This window comes from Aptenodytes forsteri, unplaced genomic scaffold, assembly GCF_000699145.1.
Source record: "Aptenodytes forsteri isolate BGI_AS27 unplaced genomic scaffold, ASM69914v1 Scaffold172, whole genome shotgun sequence".
NCBI lineage: Eukaryota > Metazoa > Chordata > Aves > Sphenisciformes > Spheniscidae > Aptenodytes > Aptenodytes forsteri.
In genome coordinates, this window is record NW_008795018.1 from 999,587 (window position 1) to 1,018,512 (window position 18,926).

Genomic DNA, 18,926 nt, shown 5'->3' on the forward strand with positions numbered 1-18,926 from the left:
CTTTTAATATTTTTCTTTTACAATCAGAAGACAAAAAATCAGTTCAGTTGAGTAGGATGACAGTATGTCAGACAGCTTTTCTCACGCACTTCTACATTCCCACAGTCTTGCTTCTTTGTGTCAGAACTATTTTCATCTTGGGTGCCAAATATGATGAAATTAGGAGGTTTTGATATTTGTGTCTTTGTTAGAGCCTAGTTAATATTAAGATGCTAATATTAATAAGTGAATGTGAATTACAGTTTTTAGCTTCTTTCCTGTGGGAGTGAAATTCTACAGTCTAATGTTTTGAGTGCCAGACATATTTTACATTTAGGAAAATCTGCATACCGTATTGTTCAGAAATATTTCAGACTTAGTATATTTTTATTATTCTATATTTCAGTGTCTTTACATTTACATAATTCATTACAAAGTGGAAATTTAAGAAGAAAAAAACCCTAAGGAGGCAAATTATTTTTAGCCATTCTTTACTGTGTTTAGGTCATGTTAGGTTTCTGAAGAACAGAAATTAATGACATCTAATTGCATAGCTTATGATTCTGAAAGGAAAATAATATTTATTTGTACTAACCCTGGCAAAATCATTCTTATATACATGGCTGAATGTAATAGCCTAAGCAAGTACAGGAGTTTTGCATTCACTTATGTCATCAAGCCAATGGAATTAATATTTGGCTGTATTTTCAGCTTCTAGAATACATTGCAAATCCCCTGACATATTTCCTTAAAATATTAGGGCTGAATAACAACAAAGTAAAAGAAAGGAGGGAACCACAGATAAAATAAGAAAAAAGTTAGAAACTGGATTTAGGATGTCAGTTGTTCTTTCATTTTGATTCCTTCTGCAAATTTTTTTTGATTCATGCAACTTTCATACTAGCACTTAAATAAACTGTAAACTCTTCTAGTGTTTATTTCCCCCAAAGATACGGTCAACTCTGTCTTCCCTGGAGAATGAGATCATCCTAAGGATTTCTGTGGGCTGCTGGTGTTAGTAAGCACAAGTTAGTATTCCATATCAGGGGACTGTGAGTAATCTCTGCAGAGCCAGAGGGTTAACTAGCTCACCAGAAGTAAAATACGCTATTTTGTGTTACAGTAAAATGCCATTTGACATTTGTGTCTTTTCTTCCATCGCCACCTGTGCCCATCCACGCCACCACTAGAGATCTTCCTTTCCTGCCACTCTGTTCACTTTATTTTTTTCATGCATTGGCTGCTAAATGCAAATTTATGATCTGTAAAGCATCCTGTAATGCTTCACCTTCCTTTACCTTATTCTTGTCCTATGCTTTCCTTAGATCCTCACGTTTTCTCTTTTCTATTATTTAAAAGAGATCACAATTCAGATTTGACAAATCCTTCTTCTTTTCTCCTTGGATTAATTCCCTAAAATATTTTTCCATGAATTATTTCTGACTAATTAGTAACCTGTGACTGTGCCTTCATACACTCTAGGGTTTGGTTTACACATTGTAAAATTATTCTACATCTGTGACTGTATAGTATTGAACCAGAAATGATAACTGCTAATGGAGGTAGGCTGATATATACAATCTAAGAATTTAGTCCCTAAATAATCTGTGTTCAAGAAACAATGGTCGTTGGTTTTTTTGTTATTTTTGCATCCATTATTGATTTCTCTGCCCAATGTAGAAATGGGGAGACAAGCAGGATGACAAGAGAAGCTTTGTTTTTATGTCCATGGTAGGATTTCTAAGATAATAGATTAATGCTACTGCTTAGTTTGGTAATTTCAAAAATTATGTGTTGCATGTGAATGCAATATGAATACTACTATTTTGGGGAGTGTTGCTGCTTGTGAGAGGCCTCAGTTGACAGGGTTAAATGAAGTGAAGGTGATCTCAGCTTTGTAACCTTTCCCCTCCTGGATTAAAGTTCAGATGAAGTAGCCAAGTATTTAAAATCTCTTTTTCTGCCCTATGCTTTATTCCTGTGCATGGGAAACACTGGGATAAATCAATCATGTTTAAAGCTAAACAAGAAATTATTAGTTGTTAGGGACAGAAATCCTGCTGACAGCAGTTTCAAATAAAGGAAATTTGCATGTTATGCTGTCAGTTTAAAACTGTAATTGGAAGCTGGCCATTTAGTAGTTTGCTGCAAACAGTACTGTGTTTGATTTCCTGTACCCACGGAGCTTATCAGAATATTGTTGGTTTTTTACAAGGTGTTACAAAATTAAAGATAGAACTAAGGTGGATATTTGGAACAGTGAGTCAGCTTAGCTTAAGCAAACACTTTTGTTACAGGGCATGGCTGTGAAAGGTAAGAGATTTTTGTTGCATCAAATCTCACAAGCAGTGCAAAGGTTACCAACCTTACCTATCAAGCAGCATAAGTGAGGCTCTCCTGATGGGTTGTGTCACGTGAATAGTCCCTCATTCTGTTGACGCAGACTAATCCAACTTTGGAAATACAGGAGGAAAGGGATGGCATAGCCTACTTGGCCTAAGATTGAATTGGATATCCCGTTGCCCATGAAACCATGGGAATCATGGGGATCTTCTGCCATCACCCATCTCTGGATTATTCCTTAGCTCATTGATCCCTCTGAACCCCAAGGTAAATGGGGTTGGTTTTACGGATCTTGACAAAGGTTTTGACAAGTATTTAGTAGAATCAGGAGGGGCTTTCCCTAGGTTACAGGCATAATTTATATAGGTAAATCCAGTGTGGCAATGTCTGTTGCTGGACCTTTCTGAATTGCAACTGTTTTTTATTTACCTGTACATTCAGTGGTGGTTGAAATAGATGAAAATAGTGTAGATTAAGGAATATTCTCATTACAGATTTTAATTAACACTATTTTAAATTTGAAGGGAAAAAAAATCATTTGAGCACTTAAAACACAAATAGAGGTTGAAAAATAAATACTATGCTAATAAAGCCTCTGTCCCATCTAAGAGCTTACACTGTCCGTGATGTAAAATGTAGCAAGTGCTAGTAAAAATTATTCCATCTGGTACGGTTTAGATAGAACTAAAAACAGTTGATTTTTAGAATTCCACATGAGTATTTTTAGTCTTTTTTTTTTTTTTTTTTCCTTGGTGCTATGTGGAGAAGAGCAACTAAAACATTAATGATTTGACTATGATACTGCAAATTCCTGTTTGGTTCTGAGGAGATTCCCCTGTTTGTCATGACAGTTTAAGCATGCTTAACTAGAAATAGTAGTAACAGTAGTAATGTGCCTACATGCAAAAGATGTAGATTCACTTTTCAGTGTTTTCATTTCCAGGGTTTATAAGAAGTTGAGAACTACCGTGAAAGCCCTGGCAGAGACAGGGATACTCTGCCAGGGATACACCTTTGACCACTAAGCTGGCACAGCATTGTTCTCAGTTCAAGTTCTTCAAGAATTCTAGAGGAAAGGAAAAAAAAAAAAAAAATTTTTCCTCTTAGAAAAAGAGAGCCTTCAGTTTTTCATTTATTCATTTTGCATTTTATTGTAACTAAAATTCCTGTGTATTTTTAATTAATACTGTCTGTTTTTCCACATTTCAGGGATACCACTGTACAAAGCCTTACCCTACAACCTTCTGTAAAAGACGGTCTTATTATATATGAAGACTCACCACTGGTCAGTAGTAACATTTGGATTGTATATTTGGAAATGCTTTTCATTAAAAACAAGTAGTTAAACATGCTGGCTTTTCAAATCAGAAAATTCTTTGTGATTTGATTACTTTCATGGCATGGTCAGTGAGCTTGGTAACATTTCATTAACTTTTACTTTGGTCACGTTTGTCATGTTTGCTGTGCCAAACGCTGAGTAAGATGATAGTCTTGAGAGCCTGCATGCACAAAATAAGTATGGAAAATAATTTAGTGTTAACCTGACATTCTAACTGATAGAATGGTATTTTCCTCCTCCTCTTTTGTAGCATCTCACACCTACCTGCTAAGTTGGACTCCAAACAGCTCTTGCAGCCATTCTTTAGTTCTTTCAGCTTCATGTTGACAGTCTAGATGCAAACTGCTTTTGCACTTCTCTGTCAGCACTCCAATTCATTCTCAGTCAGGCTCCTCACTTCCCTCCCTAGCGCAGCCCTGTCTGTCCCTATCCTGAAGAAATAGAAACGCCCACGTTTCTTGTCTCACCTGCTTCCTCTTCTCTCTGCTACAGTTTGGTCGTAGCTTGTCCCTGTTCTAAGTCCCTTTCTTGTCTCAGTGCCACCGAGATGTCACTAATACTGACTGAGAAATCAGTAATGCAGTTTCTTGCAGTTATTTTTGGGGGGTTGTGATGTTTTGATTCTTTTCTCTTCTAGGTAAAAGCAGTGAAGTTCGGACATATTTTGGTAATTGATGAGGCAGACAAAGCACCAACAAATGTTACCTGTGTCTTAAAAACTTTAGTAGAAAGTGGGGAAATGGTTTTGTCAGATGGAAGGCGAATTGTTGCCAGTAAGTAGATAGAAAGCGTTTTGATCATTTACAGTAAAATGTAATGTGTTGAGTTACTAAGTAGAGACCCAAAAGAGTCCAAATGGAAAAAGTACTTGATGCTAAAAGGTTAACAATTAAAGAATTTACAGTCATTTTCTTTACTACTTTTGCAATAGCCACAAAGGTTTTCTTAAATTAGCATTCTCATGAATTTTGCTGAAAAATGGGAAAAAAAAACCACAAAACCCCAACAAACTGTAAGTTGACCTCTCTGATTCTCATTCACCATAAGAAATAAAGATCTAGTTGACCAAATGATGATCTTGTTATGCCCATCTGGAGAGCTGGGGTATAATTTGATCAGATCTGGAATTGAAGATAGGAGTATATCTAAGGTTGAAGTGTAAAGGGTTTCATCTAATCAAATATTGCATATGCTTTTATTATTTAAATATATCCTGCAGGATGAGAGTATTTTGTAATTTAATGGAATTTAATTCATGTGAATTGCAGGAACTAAATATTTTTCATTATTTTTCAAAGACAGACCATGGTTGAAATGCCCTCTTGATGTTAGTAGACACTGTACTTTACACAATGAGTTTCTTTTTAACGATACTGGGAACAATAAGTATGAGTCGAGCAATCATTCAGCACTCGCATGGCACAACACTTGAGTTTTGCTTGTCATTATAAACTGTAGGTGGGCATTTTTTAAAGTATCTTGCTAGCCAGTCTCAATTATTACTGTAGTTTTTTAGAGGAAGTAAAAGGATTCCCAAACTCCACATGCCACAGGAAACATGCTGCAAGAGAACAAGTGGGGCCAGTCTGACTCATTTTGGAGAAACAGAGTCTTCACATGTGTGAAATCATGTGTCTATGGCTTCTCAAAGATTTTTGTAATAACCAGGAGGAATTTCAGGCCTGTGTTCCCAGATCAGATAATGTCAGACCTATAAAAAACCACATTTTATTCACCATTGGCTTCAGCATTTTGGTGACATTTAATATAAACAGGACAGGTAGTCCCCACCCCAAGAACAGTGGATGCATTTTTATTTTTTTAAATGAAACACTTTGGTTAAATTTTCATGAAACAAATTATGAAACTTTAAAATGAAACCTAGAACACTCGTAGTTGAATGACATGCTAAGAAGCTATTGAGCCTTTTTTTGCAACTGTTCTTCTAATTCTAAGAGGAACATATTTAGATTAGAAGAAGTCTTCTTCTAATTCTAAGAATAATTCTTCTAATCTAATTATGTTCATTTAATTCATTCATAATGCAAAGCTTAAATATGCAATTAATAAATTTTATTTCTTTTCCAGATCATGCTCATGTAGAGGGGAGAGAAAATGTAATAGTTATTCATCCTGATTTTAGAATGATAGTTCTAGCAAATAGACCTGGATTTCCTTTCTTGGGTAATGACTTTTTTGGCACATTAGGTAAGTTATTCATATTAAATGGTGATCTTTAATAGAATTGATTAATAGAATGACTGTCTTTATTAGTTAGATTTCATGTGGAGAAGGGGTCTTTATGCACATTGATACTTTGTTTCACATAGGACACTCAGGGTGAGGTTCAGCCTCAAGACTAACATGTAAATTTACGTATCTTAATAAAAGTGCCCGAACTTGCCCTGAAGTGAACAGCTATATGTGGTCATCTGTGTTACAACTAATTTGTTTTATGGGACCTGGACAAGCAGAGCAGACAGACAAGGTTACAAGAAATCTTTGTTAATGAGCGTATATTGTATACAAATATAGCAAAACCATGAGCTGTAAGCAGCTTGATACCCGACTTCAATGGTTAACACAACTGCTCACCATTTTTTTTTTTTCCCCCCCGTATCAAACAAGCCACAGGCCAGGTGCTGTCCTCTTCAGTACAAGAGATGGGAGCTTGATGGATGGTTCTTTTCTCTCCTCTCAGCAGTGGAGGCTACTGTCTTTTTTGGTGTTAGCACTATGCTACCTGCTTCTTAATCCTCATTAGCCTCTCCATGCCCATGGCTGAGTGTAATAGGCTTTATTAAAATAGAATCATAGAATCATAGAATCATTAAGGTTGGAAAAGACCTCTAAGATCATCGAGTCCAGCCATCAACCCAACACCACCATGCCCACTAAACCATGTCCCTAAGTGCCTCATCTACTCGTCTTTTAAATACCTCCAGGGATGGGGACTCAACCACCTCCCTGGGCAGCCTCTTCCAATGTTTAACCACTCTTTCAGTAAAGAAATCTTTCCTCACGTCCAATCTAAATCTCCCCTGGCGCAACTTGAGGCCATTTCCTCTTGTCCTATCGCTTGTTACTTGGGAGAAGAGACCGACCCCCACCTCGCTACAACCTCCTTTCAGGGAGTTGTAGAGAGCGATGAGGTCTCCCCTCAGCCTCCTCTTCTCCAGGCTAAACAACCCCAGTTCCCTCAGCCGCTCCTCATAAGACTTGTTCTCCAGACCCCTCACCAGCCTCGTTGCCCTTCTCTGGACACGCTCCAGCACCTCAACGTCCTTCTTGTAGTGAGGGGCCCAAAACTGAACACAGTATTCGAGGTGCGGCCTCACCAGTGCCGAGTACAGGGGCACGATCACTTCCCTACTCCTGCTGGCCACACTATTTCTGATACAGGCCAGGATGCCATTGGCCTTCTTGGCCGCCTGGGCACACTGCCGGATCATATTCAGCCGGCTGTCAACCAACACCCCCAGGTCCTTTTCCGCCAGGCAGCTTTCCAGCCCCTCTCCCCCAAGCCTGTAGCGCTGCCTGGGGTTGTTGTGGCCGAAGTGCAGGACCCGGCACTTGGCCTTGTTGAACCTCATACAGTTGGCCTGGGCCCATCGATCCAGCCTGTCCAGGTCCCTCTGCAGAGCCTTCCTGCCCTCGAGCAGATCAACGCTCCCGCCCAACTTGGTGTCGTCTGCAAACTTACTGAGGGTGCACTCGATCCCCTCATTCAGATCATTGATAAAGGTATTGAACAAGACTGGCCCCAAAACTGCGCCCTGGGGAACACCGCTCGTGACCGGCCGCCAGCTGGATGTAACTCCATTCACCACAACTCTCTGGGCCCGGCCGTCCAGCCAGTTTTTGACCCAGCGCAGAGTCCACCTGTCTAAGCCGTGAGCCGCCAGCTTCTCGAGGAGAATGCTGTGGGAGACAGTGTCAAAGGCCTTACTGAAGTCCAGGTAGACCACATCCACAGCCACAGCAAAATATATATATTTGATAAGATATTGAATTTATCCTAGTTTCAGGTAAGACTGTCCAAATTCCACATCAAAATTTTTTATCTCGACAGCAACCTCATTTCAGAAAGCTCCTGGTAGGTCCTAAAAATCCTGTCTATCAGCAAAGATTCCCCACAGCTTCATCTCACAGGAAAAGCAAGAATTTATGTTGCATAAGGGCAAGTGATGAAGAATTCATTGGCCTGTATAGTCCAGTGTTAGTCTAAGTGGGCCTCTGGCAAGGCTTTGGCAGTGTTACACTAGGGCTATGAACTGAATAGCCCTCCAGACTCCACTGACTGTGTTATCTATGTTTAGCCATTTATGTGCAGGCACCTTAATTTATGTGGTTTTATCTTTAGCTTTGGCCGTAATGCTTATTCTGCAAGAAATAATAACGTACTCATAAAAGCAGGTGCAAAACCAATTCTGTATTGCATGATAGCTTTTTGTTTTTCAGATGTAGTTCCCAGTGAATGGGGATTCTGTGTCAGAGACTCATTGGCTCTGAATTTCACCCAGCTATATTGCCCCAACATATTTTAGTATAGCCTGTTTCTTTTTCATGACCTAATTTCCCTCCTTACATGGACCCTTTAAACAAAATTGATCATCCCAGCATTCTTGCTTTTGGCCCACATGGCAGAGACTTGGTTGAGGTTTTGGGGTTCTTCGTTGATTTTGTTTTTCAAGCATAGGGGCTCTTCTGCTTTTAATCCAAGTCCTTTTTCAGCAGGATCTGATCATACTTCTGCAAAGTTTTGTACAACTGTTAAAGGACTCTTTACAAATAAACTCAATTTTATAGATTGTATGATTTGGAACAATATAATGCAAATATATGGAAAGACTATCTTGCCAAATTTCTTACCATACTTCAAAACAGGCAGAGGGAAGAGATAAATCCAGTATTTCCTCTAGACCTCTCAATTGGGTTTGCATTAGGGCATATCTGCATATCAAGATTTCTCTGCATCCTGTGGTGTTTTGAAGGAGTTCACAAATTGGTCCCATTCAACCTATTATTCTTTCTTTAAACCTTTTTTCTTTTCTTTTTTTCTGCATTCAGTTGACTTGTGTTTCTTCTTAAAATTAATTTCTCCTTTGTGATCACCTTCATTAAAATGACAGGAGAGATATCCATGTTTCTGGGAACCTTGATGTTCTTCATAGCAAGTTTGTCCTTCACATTTTTCAAAGTAGTTTTTGTCTTGTTTTGTTTCAACAAGCAGGTACTCAGCGTCCTCTTGAGCCATTGCTTTTCCATTTAAGGTGCTGTATGAAATTTAAGGGGCTGTTGTGATGCTATCTCTTTATAAATTACTTAACTGTATACTTTTTTTCTTTTAGGGGACATTTTTAGTTGCCATGCTGTTGATAATCCCAAACCACAGTCTGAACTGGCTATGCTTAGACAATATGGTCCTGATGTTCCAGAGCCGATTCTTCAGAAACTGGTGGCTGCTTTTGGAGAACTGAGGAGCTTAGCTGACCAAGGAATTATTAACTATCCCTATTCAACTAGAGAAGTTGTGAATATTGTAAAACATTTACAGGTACAGTACATCAGATTTCATTGAAAACTTGATTTCATCACTACTAATTTTTAATGCTTGAAGGTTTTAGAAAAAGATGCAATTATTGTTCATGTATTTTTATTTCATTTTTTATGAAAAGTTTCACATTTTGAAGGAATCATCATATTCAGATGTTCAGATAGTCTGAGGGTAAGGAGCACAGATGTACACAGGCAGATATTTTTTTCTGTATTTTTATTTATAGAAATAGAAAATATCTGAGAGTCTGTTTTTCCACTGTGTGAGAAAATATCACGTTCATACTGTGAATACAGTATGCAATGTTTATACTAGCCTACATTATAAAAATTCCATATTCGGCATACAATACTTCCAGAATAATGCAACTTTATGCTGCTATAGAATTTTTGGTTTTAATAATTTCCTGGGGGAAAACGACCCTGCTGCATAACAGTAATACATCACAGATGGAATTTTTCTAAGGAAAATGTTAGATGGAGAACAACTTAGCAAACAGGTACTTAGGAACCATGATTGCTTCCTACACACATTTTAACGGCAAAATCTCAAATTCTGATTTAATGATAATTATTTTTAAAGGTTATAGTAGAGTCTGTCTTCTGTGTTTATAAATTGAAGGATACTTTTTGTCTGAAGTATTTGAAATACAAAGTATCTTAAAGCTCTTTGAAACAGTAATGCTTTTATTTTGTTCTGTATATAATCATAAAGTAGGCAATTTATTAATTTATAGAGTATTTCTTGAATTATTTAATCCTAGATTGAAAAAAAGATTAATGGAAATGTTAATGTAATTATTACAATTAGAATATAATTTCTCATCAATTCTTTGGCCTACTGTTCCTGTGCTTAACACTGCATAGTATAACAGGGTTGCATGATGGTTTTGTGTTTGTGCTTATGAACATATTCACATATATTCACCCATATACACAGACATTTAGATCCCGCAGCTTAGAATTACTACTTTTAAAAATCTTCAGTTCATCAAGATTGCCGGGGAGGATAGATTTTTGTGCTCCGCAGTCTCCAGGGTGCAATGAAGCCTTGAGACAAAATAAATTGGTGCTACTATATCAATAATATAAAGAAAAAATAATTATATCTTTATAACTTTGTACTAATGGTTAACAAAATTGGGACCTAAAAGCTGAGGAATACATCCAAATAAACATGTAAGCAGAGTATTTTATTAGGATCCAATACCAGTTGATAGGTATTCGCTTACCAAACCAGTGGGAACCTGTACCATGTTGATAGTATCACTGATATCTTTAAACACAGAGTTACCTTTGAAATGAAAGAGGAAAAATTACAAACTTGAGGAACAGCTGCTGTGCTGCTGAAAAGCTGGTGGTTTAGGATTTTTGTTAAATGAACTCCTTCCTGTCTTCATACTCTGGCTGTTCTTACCTTCCACCCTAACCTCCTTCCTTCATCTTCTGTCTCCAAGTAATCTGAAGTTTGCGCTGTCTTCTGTCACCAACTGGTGTGGAAGAATATGGACTTAATTCTTTTTACTTCGAGTGTGAACAGCATCTAATTGAAGATTGGAAGAGCTGCATTGCTAATTGTCTTAAGGGCACTTACTCTCTGGTTCTGTCTCCTTCACTTAACCAAATTAGTATGGTCACTTCAACTTGGGTATTGGGCACAGATCAGCGGGGAAGTTTCCTGTCTGCTAAGTTTTCACCTCTTTCAAAGTCAAGTGTAAATATCCAAATAAACCTCCAACATGCAGCTTTGATTTCTTCTGTAACATTTGTTTTCAAGATCCCAGCCTCTTTGAAAGGATGCAACATATTGTTTACTGTAACTTGTTTTTCAATCTGAATAATAAAAAGGCTGGGAGTAACCAAATGTAAACAATGAATATAAACATAATGGTTATTCCAAAGTAAGAAACTTTTAGGTCTTCAGGTAGAGAAAAAAGAGGAAGGAGGGAAATGAGTCAATAAAATTGCTGGTCCTTAGGAAGGAAGGAGGGAAGTTAGTCATGTTGTTAAACAATTTCCCTTACAGCAGTTCCACAGCCCCACTCTCTCTGTACTATTGTGTTGATTTCTTTCACATAATTTTGGAATTTTTTGCTTCTGCAAAAAAAGAGTTGGTTGTTTTGGAGAAAAAATTGCTGTTGATTACTGTTATCTGAGAGAGCATCTGAGCATCGGGGCTAGTCAGTTAAGAGAGTATTCTGATTACTGTGACATCAATATATTATTAGGCTAATCTCTGCACTCTGATTAATTGTGGTCTTCAACATAGAGGATTGTGTCTACAGTGTAGTTAAAAGAGCATCTTCCCATAAAGATTATGCAAGTAGGGAACCCATAGCAATTTAGTTGTAGCTTAGACACTGCATTCAGAGCTAGGTTGCCTCTATACTAACTTCTTCTTAAGGAAAGGGTTTTTTGGTGAAGCTAAGAGATACCAAAACTGGTTTGAAGACCTAAAACTACAGGGGCATAGGGAAAGTTGTCTACTGTAGCTGCCTAACTTGGTTGCTGCACCTATTTCTCCCCACGGATTGTGTAGGGAATTTGGGTCTTGCAGCCCTAGATTGCAGGTGACCTGAATATAGCCTCTTTGTCTCCCTCGCCAGCAGTTTTCAGATTGTGTCAAATGTCAGAAGTATTGGTGCTAATAGTGGCTTATGGGTAAGCTGAGAAGCTTTGCTCTCGCTCTGTTGGGTTACCAAATGCTGCCCGTAGCTGCCGGTGTATGCTATGACTGCTTCTCTGCGATCTAATGTACAAGTTTTCATGAAACCTTTTGCATGTTGTTTTGCAGAGTTCAGGTTCACCCGATGTCCCTGGTAGATGCTAATCAGGCAAGCCACGTTAGTCCAGATAAAATGGAAATAGCTTTTCTACTAACTCTATTTAGTTTGGGAAAGCTGAGATTTTTCTGATAGGCTTTCTTTCTTGTTTGTGTATGAGTTTGCTTTTTAATAGTAGGCACTAGTATAACAATTCTCAAGCAGCAAATGTCTAAGATACCTTCTGGCCCTGAAGTCTACTAATCATCAGGCTTTTAGGCCTGGTCAGTAAGCTTGTGTACTAAGATAGTACATTTTCTCTGTTGTGCCTATTCTTGAAAGGAAACTAGGCTTATCAAATCACAGTTTGTATCCCTTTCTCTCTTTGCTGCCCTACGCACATGAGTTAACCACCTTTTACCCTTTTGGCCCACCGCAGTGAATCTCAGTTACCAGTTTTCAAAGATAATTAGGTTTCTGCTGCTTTCATCAAAATCAGCGGCTGTGTGACACAGAGGAACAGACTGAAATTAGTATCCCTGTGAATGAAAAGGCAGGGGGAGAATTCAGGTGTTTTGCTTGGCAGTAGATGATAACCCGCTAAAGACATGAGCACTGGTTAATCAATTAGTATGCGTGTCGCTCAGGATGAGCCATAGATGTGGTGCTTCTTGCCCTGCTGACAGGACAACTGAGGAGACACAGAGAGAGCTGGCAGCATTCAGCGAAAAGGCATGGGGAGTACAGGGGGAAGCCAAGGGCACGGAGGAATGAGCAGGTAGGGAGAGATCTGTTAGTGTTCTGGGGGCAGTGTGGTCCTTTGGGAAGGTGCTGGCAGGACGGGAAATGTGCAGGCATCTGAAGGCACTAGAATATGTAGGGAAGTGAGTGGTAGTGAGAACACAAGGTAGAAGTCTAAAACAAAAGTCTGGACTCATTACAGACTGGATACCAGATAATTTGTCACTTTGTTTTCAGGGTAGTGGTAGAAATACAGTAGACCTCAATGTGTATAACATATTTTAATTAAGATTCTGTATTTGTACTAGGAAACTACTATTTTGCTGATAGCATTTAAGCAGACTATAGCAATACATGTACTCATGGAAAGTTAGATCCATAAAAATACTGCTTTTTCACCAAGCCGAATTCTCTCACAACTCTGTATCAAATAAAACATTAAAAATATATATATAAAAATATAAAACTGTTAAAAGCAAAACCTATGTTACTTACTATTTTAAGGAATAGGTACACACAGAGGTGTTGCTTGTAAGGGGAAGAATCAATGAATGAGAACCAGACAGACTGATGAGAGATCAATATTTTCTCCACTAATCTGGTTTTAAAAATCAATAGAAACCAAATTACTTTTTCAAAATGTTCAATTCAACAAAAAAAAAAAAGTTGAATGTGTTTTGTGGGTTTTTTTTTCCTTTCTTCAAGTGAACTGTCGTTGCCTTTCTTCAGTAAGCAGTTGTCCAGGCAGTTATTAAAAAGTGGTTGGATTTGTTGTGATTGAAATAAGAGAGTTGTGATTTTTAAATAACAGAAGTAGAGGGCCTTTTGACAAGTAGCTTGTGTTCAGAACAGGTTTATTGACAGCAGTGATCAGTTGTACCTGAGAAAATAAATTTTTTATGATGTCCTACTGATCAAGAGGCATGGAACTATTGAGGCAATTCATTGAGGAGAAGGGTATTGATATCAGAAGTTATGCAATGATTCGGAAAACCATGGACATACTTGGAGACTACTAGTGAAAACCATATAATATTTGAAGCACTTGACCAAGGTTTCTGCAGTATCTAGTACAGGGCAGGTAAAAGAGTAGGTCATGAGTGAACTTGGTGCCAGTTTGTTGGTTGTGCTTCGCAGTGAGAAGGAGAGAACACAGAAAATGCAGTATTCGTCATCATAAATGTTCTAAAATAATTACTTAAGGAAAGGTTTTGGTTATATAGAGTATGCACAATTCTGGACGTGTTTTGTTCTTGTTATCAAAAAGAAAACATACTTGAAAACAGACTGAGATAGGGTCCTGCACACTAAGTAGTAAGTAGCTTTACATGTTTACATCACAGCTTAACTGTGATGTACATTTTTATAAGTCTGTGGGCTTTTTTTTTTTGGCAATATGATGTTTACTTTGGCTCCAAGGTGCAATTTACATTATAGAAGTTAGTACTTTCACTACTGAACATTGTCACAAGCTTCTTGCATTTACGTTACATGTGAAATGTTTATACAGTCTTTAGTTAGAATAGCTGTTGGGAGAAATTTTATTTTTAGGAACCTGTTTCGTTCGGTAAGGAATGGACATTGTAACCAGGGTGGCACAGGCTGTAGGACAACGTTATATTATCCCATAATAACTTGTATTTTGCTAATCTGTAATAATGCAGAACTTCTAATAGGTTCCTCATGGACAGGTTTAAAAAGCAGGACGTAGTTTATTGTGCTTTTATACCAACACTAGTACTGAAATATTCTGTGGCATGTACACCACAGATTAAAAAAAGGTTTGTACAACCCTATTTCTAGCAGTGGTATTCCATTCTACCACAGTAACTAGCTAATTTTAGTATTACTTCTGTCATGGATATTTTATGTCAGAGATTAGATATTTATTAAGTTGGGAAAATGTTAAACTCCTAAGGCTGATGTTTCATGAAGAGTACAGGACAAAACATTTATGAAAATTTTATGTTTTCTTCTGGCTTAGTTTTTATTTCAGGACTCGGATATCTTTATTTTTCATGCTTTTATGCATTTCTCTGACACTTCTGTTAAGTCTGGGTTTGAGGTTATTTGTACCAGCCATGCTCACTAATGGGGAAAAAACAGATAAGACTTCAACTCCCTAAAATACTTCTTCACATGTTTATCTTCATCACTGTCAATGTGTCATTCTGAGATAGGGGGATCCATGTCCTGGCCTCAAAGAGCTAATATTTGAATGAAAGGCATATGAAGAAAAAGTAAGAAGTTTAAAATAAAAAGATTCTCATTTCTGTCTCTTGCCAAGAAAGGTAAAATAAAGCAGTGGTGGTAAAATTCTAGGATATATATAGTAATTCGGTGATTTTTTTTTTTTTAATTCTTTTTATTTACCTCATTTACATCTTAGAAGGGTAAGATGATTTTTTTCAGATGTTTTATTAAAGAGTATCTCTGAAAAGACTCAGTGACTTAGATGTGTTAACATGTTCAACTTAAAACAGCTGTTTTTTTCAATGCAAATAAAATCTAAATTTTGCACAATACATATTCTGTTTAAATTACCTAAATGTACCTTAAAAAATAAGCTTATTGGAGCCTGAAATTATGGCTGCCTACATTAAGGTCCATGTTTACTGGAATCTGCCTTAATTTAAATGGGGACAAGTACATGTTTGCTATTGGAGTTTCAGGGCAAATCAAAAGACAGTGGCAGTTACTGACTAAGCACTTGGAACCAGTTTGCAGAAAGGCTAAGCCAGCTTCTGACACCTGTAGTGTCTTCTGCAGGTACCAAAAAAAAAAAATCATCTTCATTTCAGCTTATTCCTACTGCATGAGTTTAACTGACTGCTCAGTAAAGGCTTTTAAGTCTTGCTGGCTTCTAGGTCTTAGTGGGAAATGAGAGGCAGAAAAATGTGTTTTCTTCTTGCAGAAAAGCAATAATTAAAAGATGTGGGAAGATGTGAGGGTCTGAAACCTGGAAGAGCACGCTGGCCTTAAATCATCAGTCCAGTTCAATAGCAAAAGTTTCCTTTGTTAGAAATAACTAATGAAAATTTAATAAACTGTTTTTTCTTTATCTACAGAGCACATTTCAGGTAGTAATTTTCACTAAGAAAACAAATGTTTGTGCATCTTAAGTGAATTTCTGTTTCTACTAAAATCCATCATGACCTAAAGTCATTTTTAGTAAGCAAGCAGTGTATCTTCTGCTTTTCTATATTCAACATTAAGAATCAGAATTCTTAAATGAATTGTATAGTTGAATATAAGAAGGTATGTATTTATGTCAGATATTCACGGTTAGCAGAAAGCAGTTCCAAATTTAAAAAATACATTATTATATGTTCCAGTGATTACACCATCTTGTTATATGTATAATTAAAATAATTCTTTAAAACATGAATGCTGTTGCGTATTTAAATAATTGCCTCCTTGTTTGTTTAATTCAGGTTTAGTGTCAGTAACTTCATTCTGACTTGAAGCAATGTACCTTCTTCATTCTGGAAACCAAAAAAAAAAAGATGACTTAAGCACTTGTCTAAGTTGAGCAAAGTTACTGTTATAACTATTCATTTTAGAAATATTTAATTATATGCTGTAACTTAACAGATATTCAGTAAAAGAAAATTGGGGGTCTTTGTTTCTTCACAGAAATTTCCAACTGAAGGACTGGCAAATGTTGTTCGAAATGTATTTGACTTTGACTCCTACAACAACGAAATGCGTGAAATTTTAATCAGCACTTTGCACAAATATGGGATACCTATTGGAGCAAAACCGACCAATGTACAGCTGGCCAAGGAGTAAGAGTAACATAAGATATATATTAAGAAGACAGGTCTCATATTCACTTTTTTATGGTGTGTTATCTTGCTGCTAACTGATGTAAAAACAACCTGGAATACTTGAAGTCAATCCTCCTCTGGTTCAAATTTATATTCCTCCAAATAAGTTACAATATAAATTACGTTATGATAGAGTATTTGCTTATTACTAATATTTAATCTTTAATGTTCATGTTCATACTGATAGTTTGTATGGCAAACATATCAATAAAGGGAAATACTTGTTTCTTCTCCTGTGTTTTTAATTGAATTGCAACACATTTCTGTCCTGTTATTTATCACCTAAATCGGTAGGGGAAAAAAAAAAAGGTTGTCTTCAGTGGTAGTGGGATTTTGTCTTTGATACTCACAAAAGGCTCTACAAAAATATTTCTGCAGAATAGGGCAACACATGTAAGTTCTAAGAACCATTTTTGTGTGTGTCTGTTTATCACTATTATTCTTTAATTATATTAACAGTTGACATATCACACCATATACTTTTTCAGAGGTTAGAACCAAATTACCTTTTTTTTTTTTTAAGACTAAACTAAATTGTGAAAGAAATTTAACTCATTCTTTTACAATTCACAGATAACAGGCTTAAGTAGATCATATTGAAAAGCAATTAGAAAACTTACTCTGGCTTGAACTCTAATACATAATTTATTTATGGAGAAACAAATATTTCCCTTTCATGAAGAAAGCTTTATGGAAAATTGACTTTTCCGTGGGACATAATACTTTTATATTTGCTAAGGAGGGACTGATTGTTATGACATGATGTCTTGATATTAGGTGTCCATGTGTAGGTTTCTCCTGCTGGAGCACCACTGTTACATCTAACATCCTACATGTAACTATTAAAAGAAGATTGGCAGTGTAATGACTGTGGTGCACCTCTTAGTTTTGAGGACAGAAGAATTACATGCCTAGGGAACCAATGCTTGAGCAACTACAGTGCCTGTCAAATTGACAGTAGACACTTGAAACTCTTGCCATAGTTTCTTTGCTAAAAGTCACTTGGTAATTTCTATTTTAAAGAACTGTGACATTTGTAATAGTTTTTGAGAAATTTGCACTTTTATATAGTTTTTACAAGTATTAGATGTGGGTTTACATGGGTGGATTGGAGAGGACTCTTTAGTAATGAGAAGATCAGAGGTTTAGGAAACATAGGAGAAAGACTGCTGTAAATGGGAACTGTTCAGTCTAGAAGTGAGAAGATAGAAAAAAGATCTGATCATTTTGAGTTAGGGATAATCACCTGATCATTTTGAATCCATCACTGAGGTTTTATAGGACAGTTTACACCAAGGATGACAGACTTACAAGACCCCCACAAGATGCTCATCAAAAACTTCGCTTAACTGACAGCTGTGGGCACATACTCTGTGCACTGAAGGCCAAGAGGAGGAGAAACTACAGGAGCAGTTCACACACAGTTGATAAAAGCACCTTTTTCTTAGATCTCACCATGCAAGATTGGGACTAGGCTGACCACCTGGCTTCGATGATCCAGCAATCTTGGTCTCAGTATCTCACTTGCATCCACCTCAGCTGGCATTTCAGATTATCCCGCTGCTCCATTCCAAGACAGCCTTGCTGTTGGTCATCAGATTTAACCCTATGGAGCTTGTAAGCCACAGGTGGATGACCTTGAATTACAGGCACATCTTTCAGGAATGGTTTAGACATAGTTGATTCTGTCTTGGGGTAAAATAACATCTAGATAATCTCTCCAAATCTGTTCCAGTGCATATTGCAAGCTCACGTGATGGACACATTGAGGTAATTGGGTATGGTGTTTGGCCCACTGCAGAAAAGGTTCTTCCTGAAGCTGCTACATGTTTAGAACTAGAGTACTGATCTCCCCTATATTGTTTTCCAGGAAATCGAGAGTAGGATAATGGTGCTAATCTATTCCATCCCACTTCCTTCAGAAAAGATGCAAGTTAATCTAATACCTTCTTGCCTGATTTTTGTCATGATTCATGCCTGAAAACCTTCAGAGATGGATTTCTATAACCTCCCAAAGCAAGTCAGTCTTGTTCCTAAATATCCTTGCCATTAGAAAGTCATCTATAGACTAAACACATCCAGTTCACTCAATCTTCCCCCTTTTTAAGGCCTCTGGTTGTTTTTATTTTTCTTTTATGCTCCTCTTCTCCACTTTATTCAGGTCCGTCTTTATGCGTTGTGCGTGAAACTGGGCAGGTTAGTTTCTGCTAGGGCTGAGGAGATGTATTTCATGCATCGGTCCCTTTTAAAAACCCCAGTAGGTTTCCATTTCTTGCAATATTCAGTTTCCTAAATTTAGTTTTTTGCATGCCTAGTTTCCTAAACACGAGCCTCCAGATCCTTTCTGCAGAACCCTGCATAGCACTTACCCCGTCT

At 37.3% G+C, this 18,926-nt stretch overlaps 1 protein-coding gene across 2 annotated transcripts in view; it reads left to right on the forward strand.

The window, feature by feature from the left end:
* VWA8 (von Willebrand factor A domain containing 8) overlaps positions 1-18,926 on the forward strand; it is a 211,062-nt gene that overhangs the window by 107,401 nt on the left and 84,735 nt on the right. For both annotated transcript variants that reach the window (XM_009275642.1, XM_009275641.1), the window contains exons 22-26: positions 3,532-3,607; positions 4,299-4,434; positions 5,750-5,869; positions 9,013-9,218; positions 16,357-16,508. In XM_009275642.1, coding sequence (XP_009273917.1) covers positions 3,532-3,607; positions 4,299-4,434; positions 5,750-5,869; positions 9,013-9,218; positions 16,357-16,508 — 690 coding nt within the window. The remainder of the gene's footprint in view (positions 1-3,531; positions 3,608-4,298; positions 4,435-5,749; positions 5,870-9,012; positions 9,219-16,356; positions 16,509-18,926) is intronic.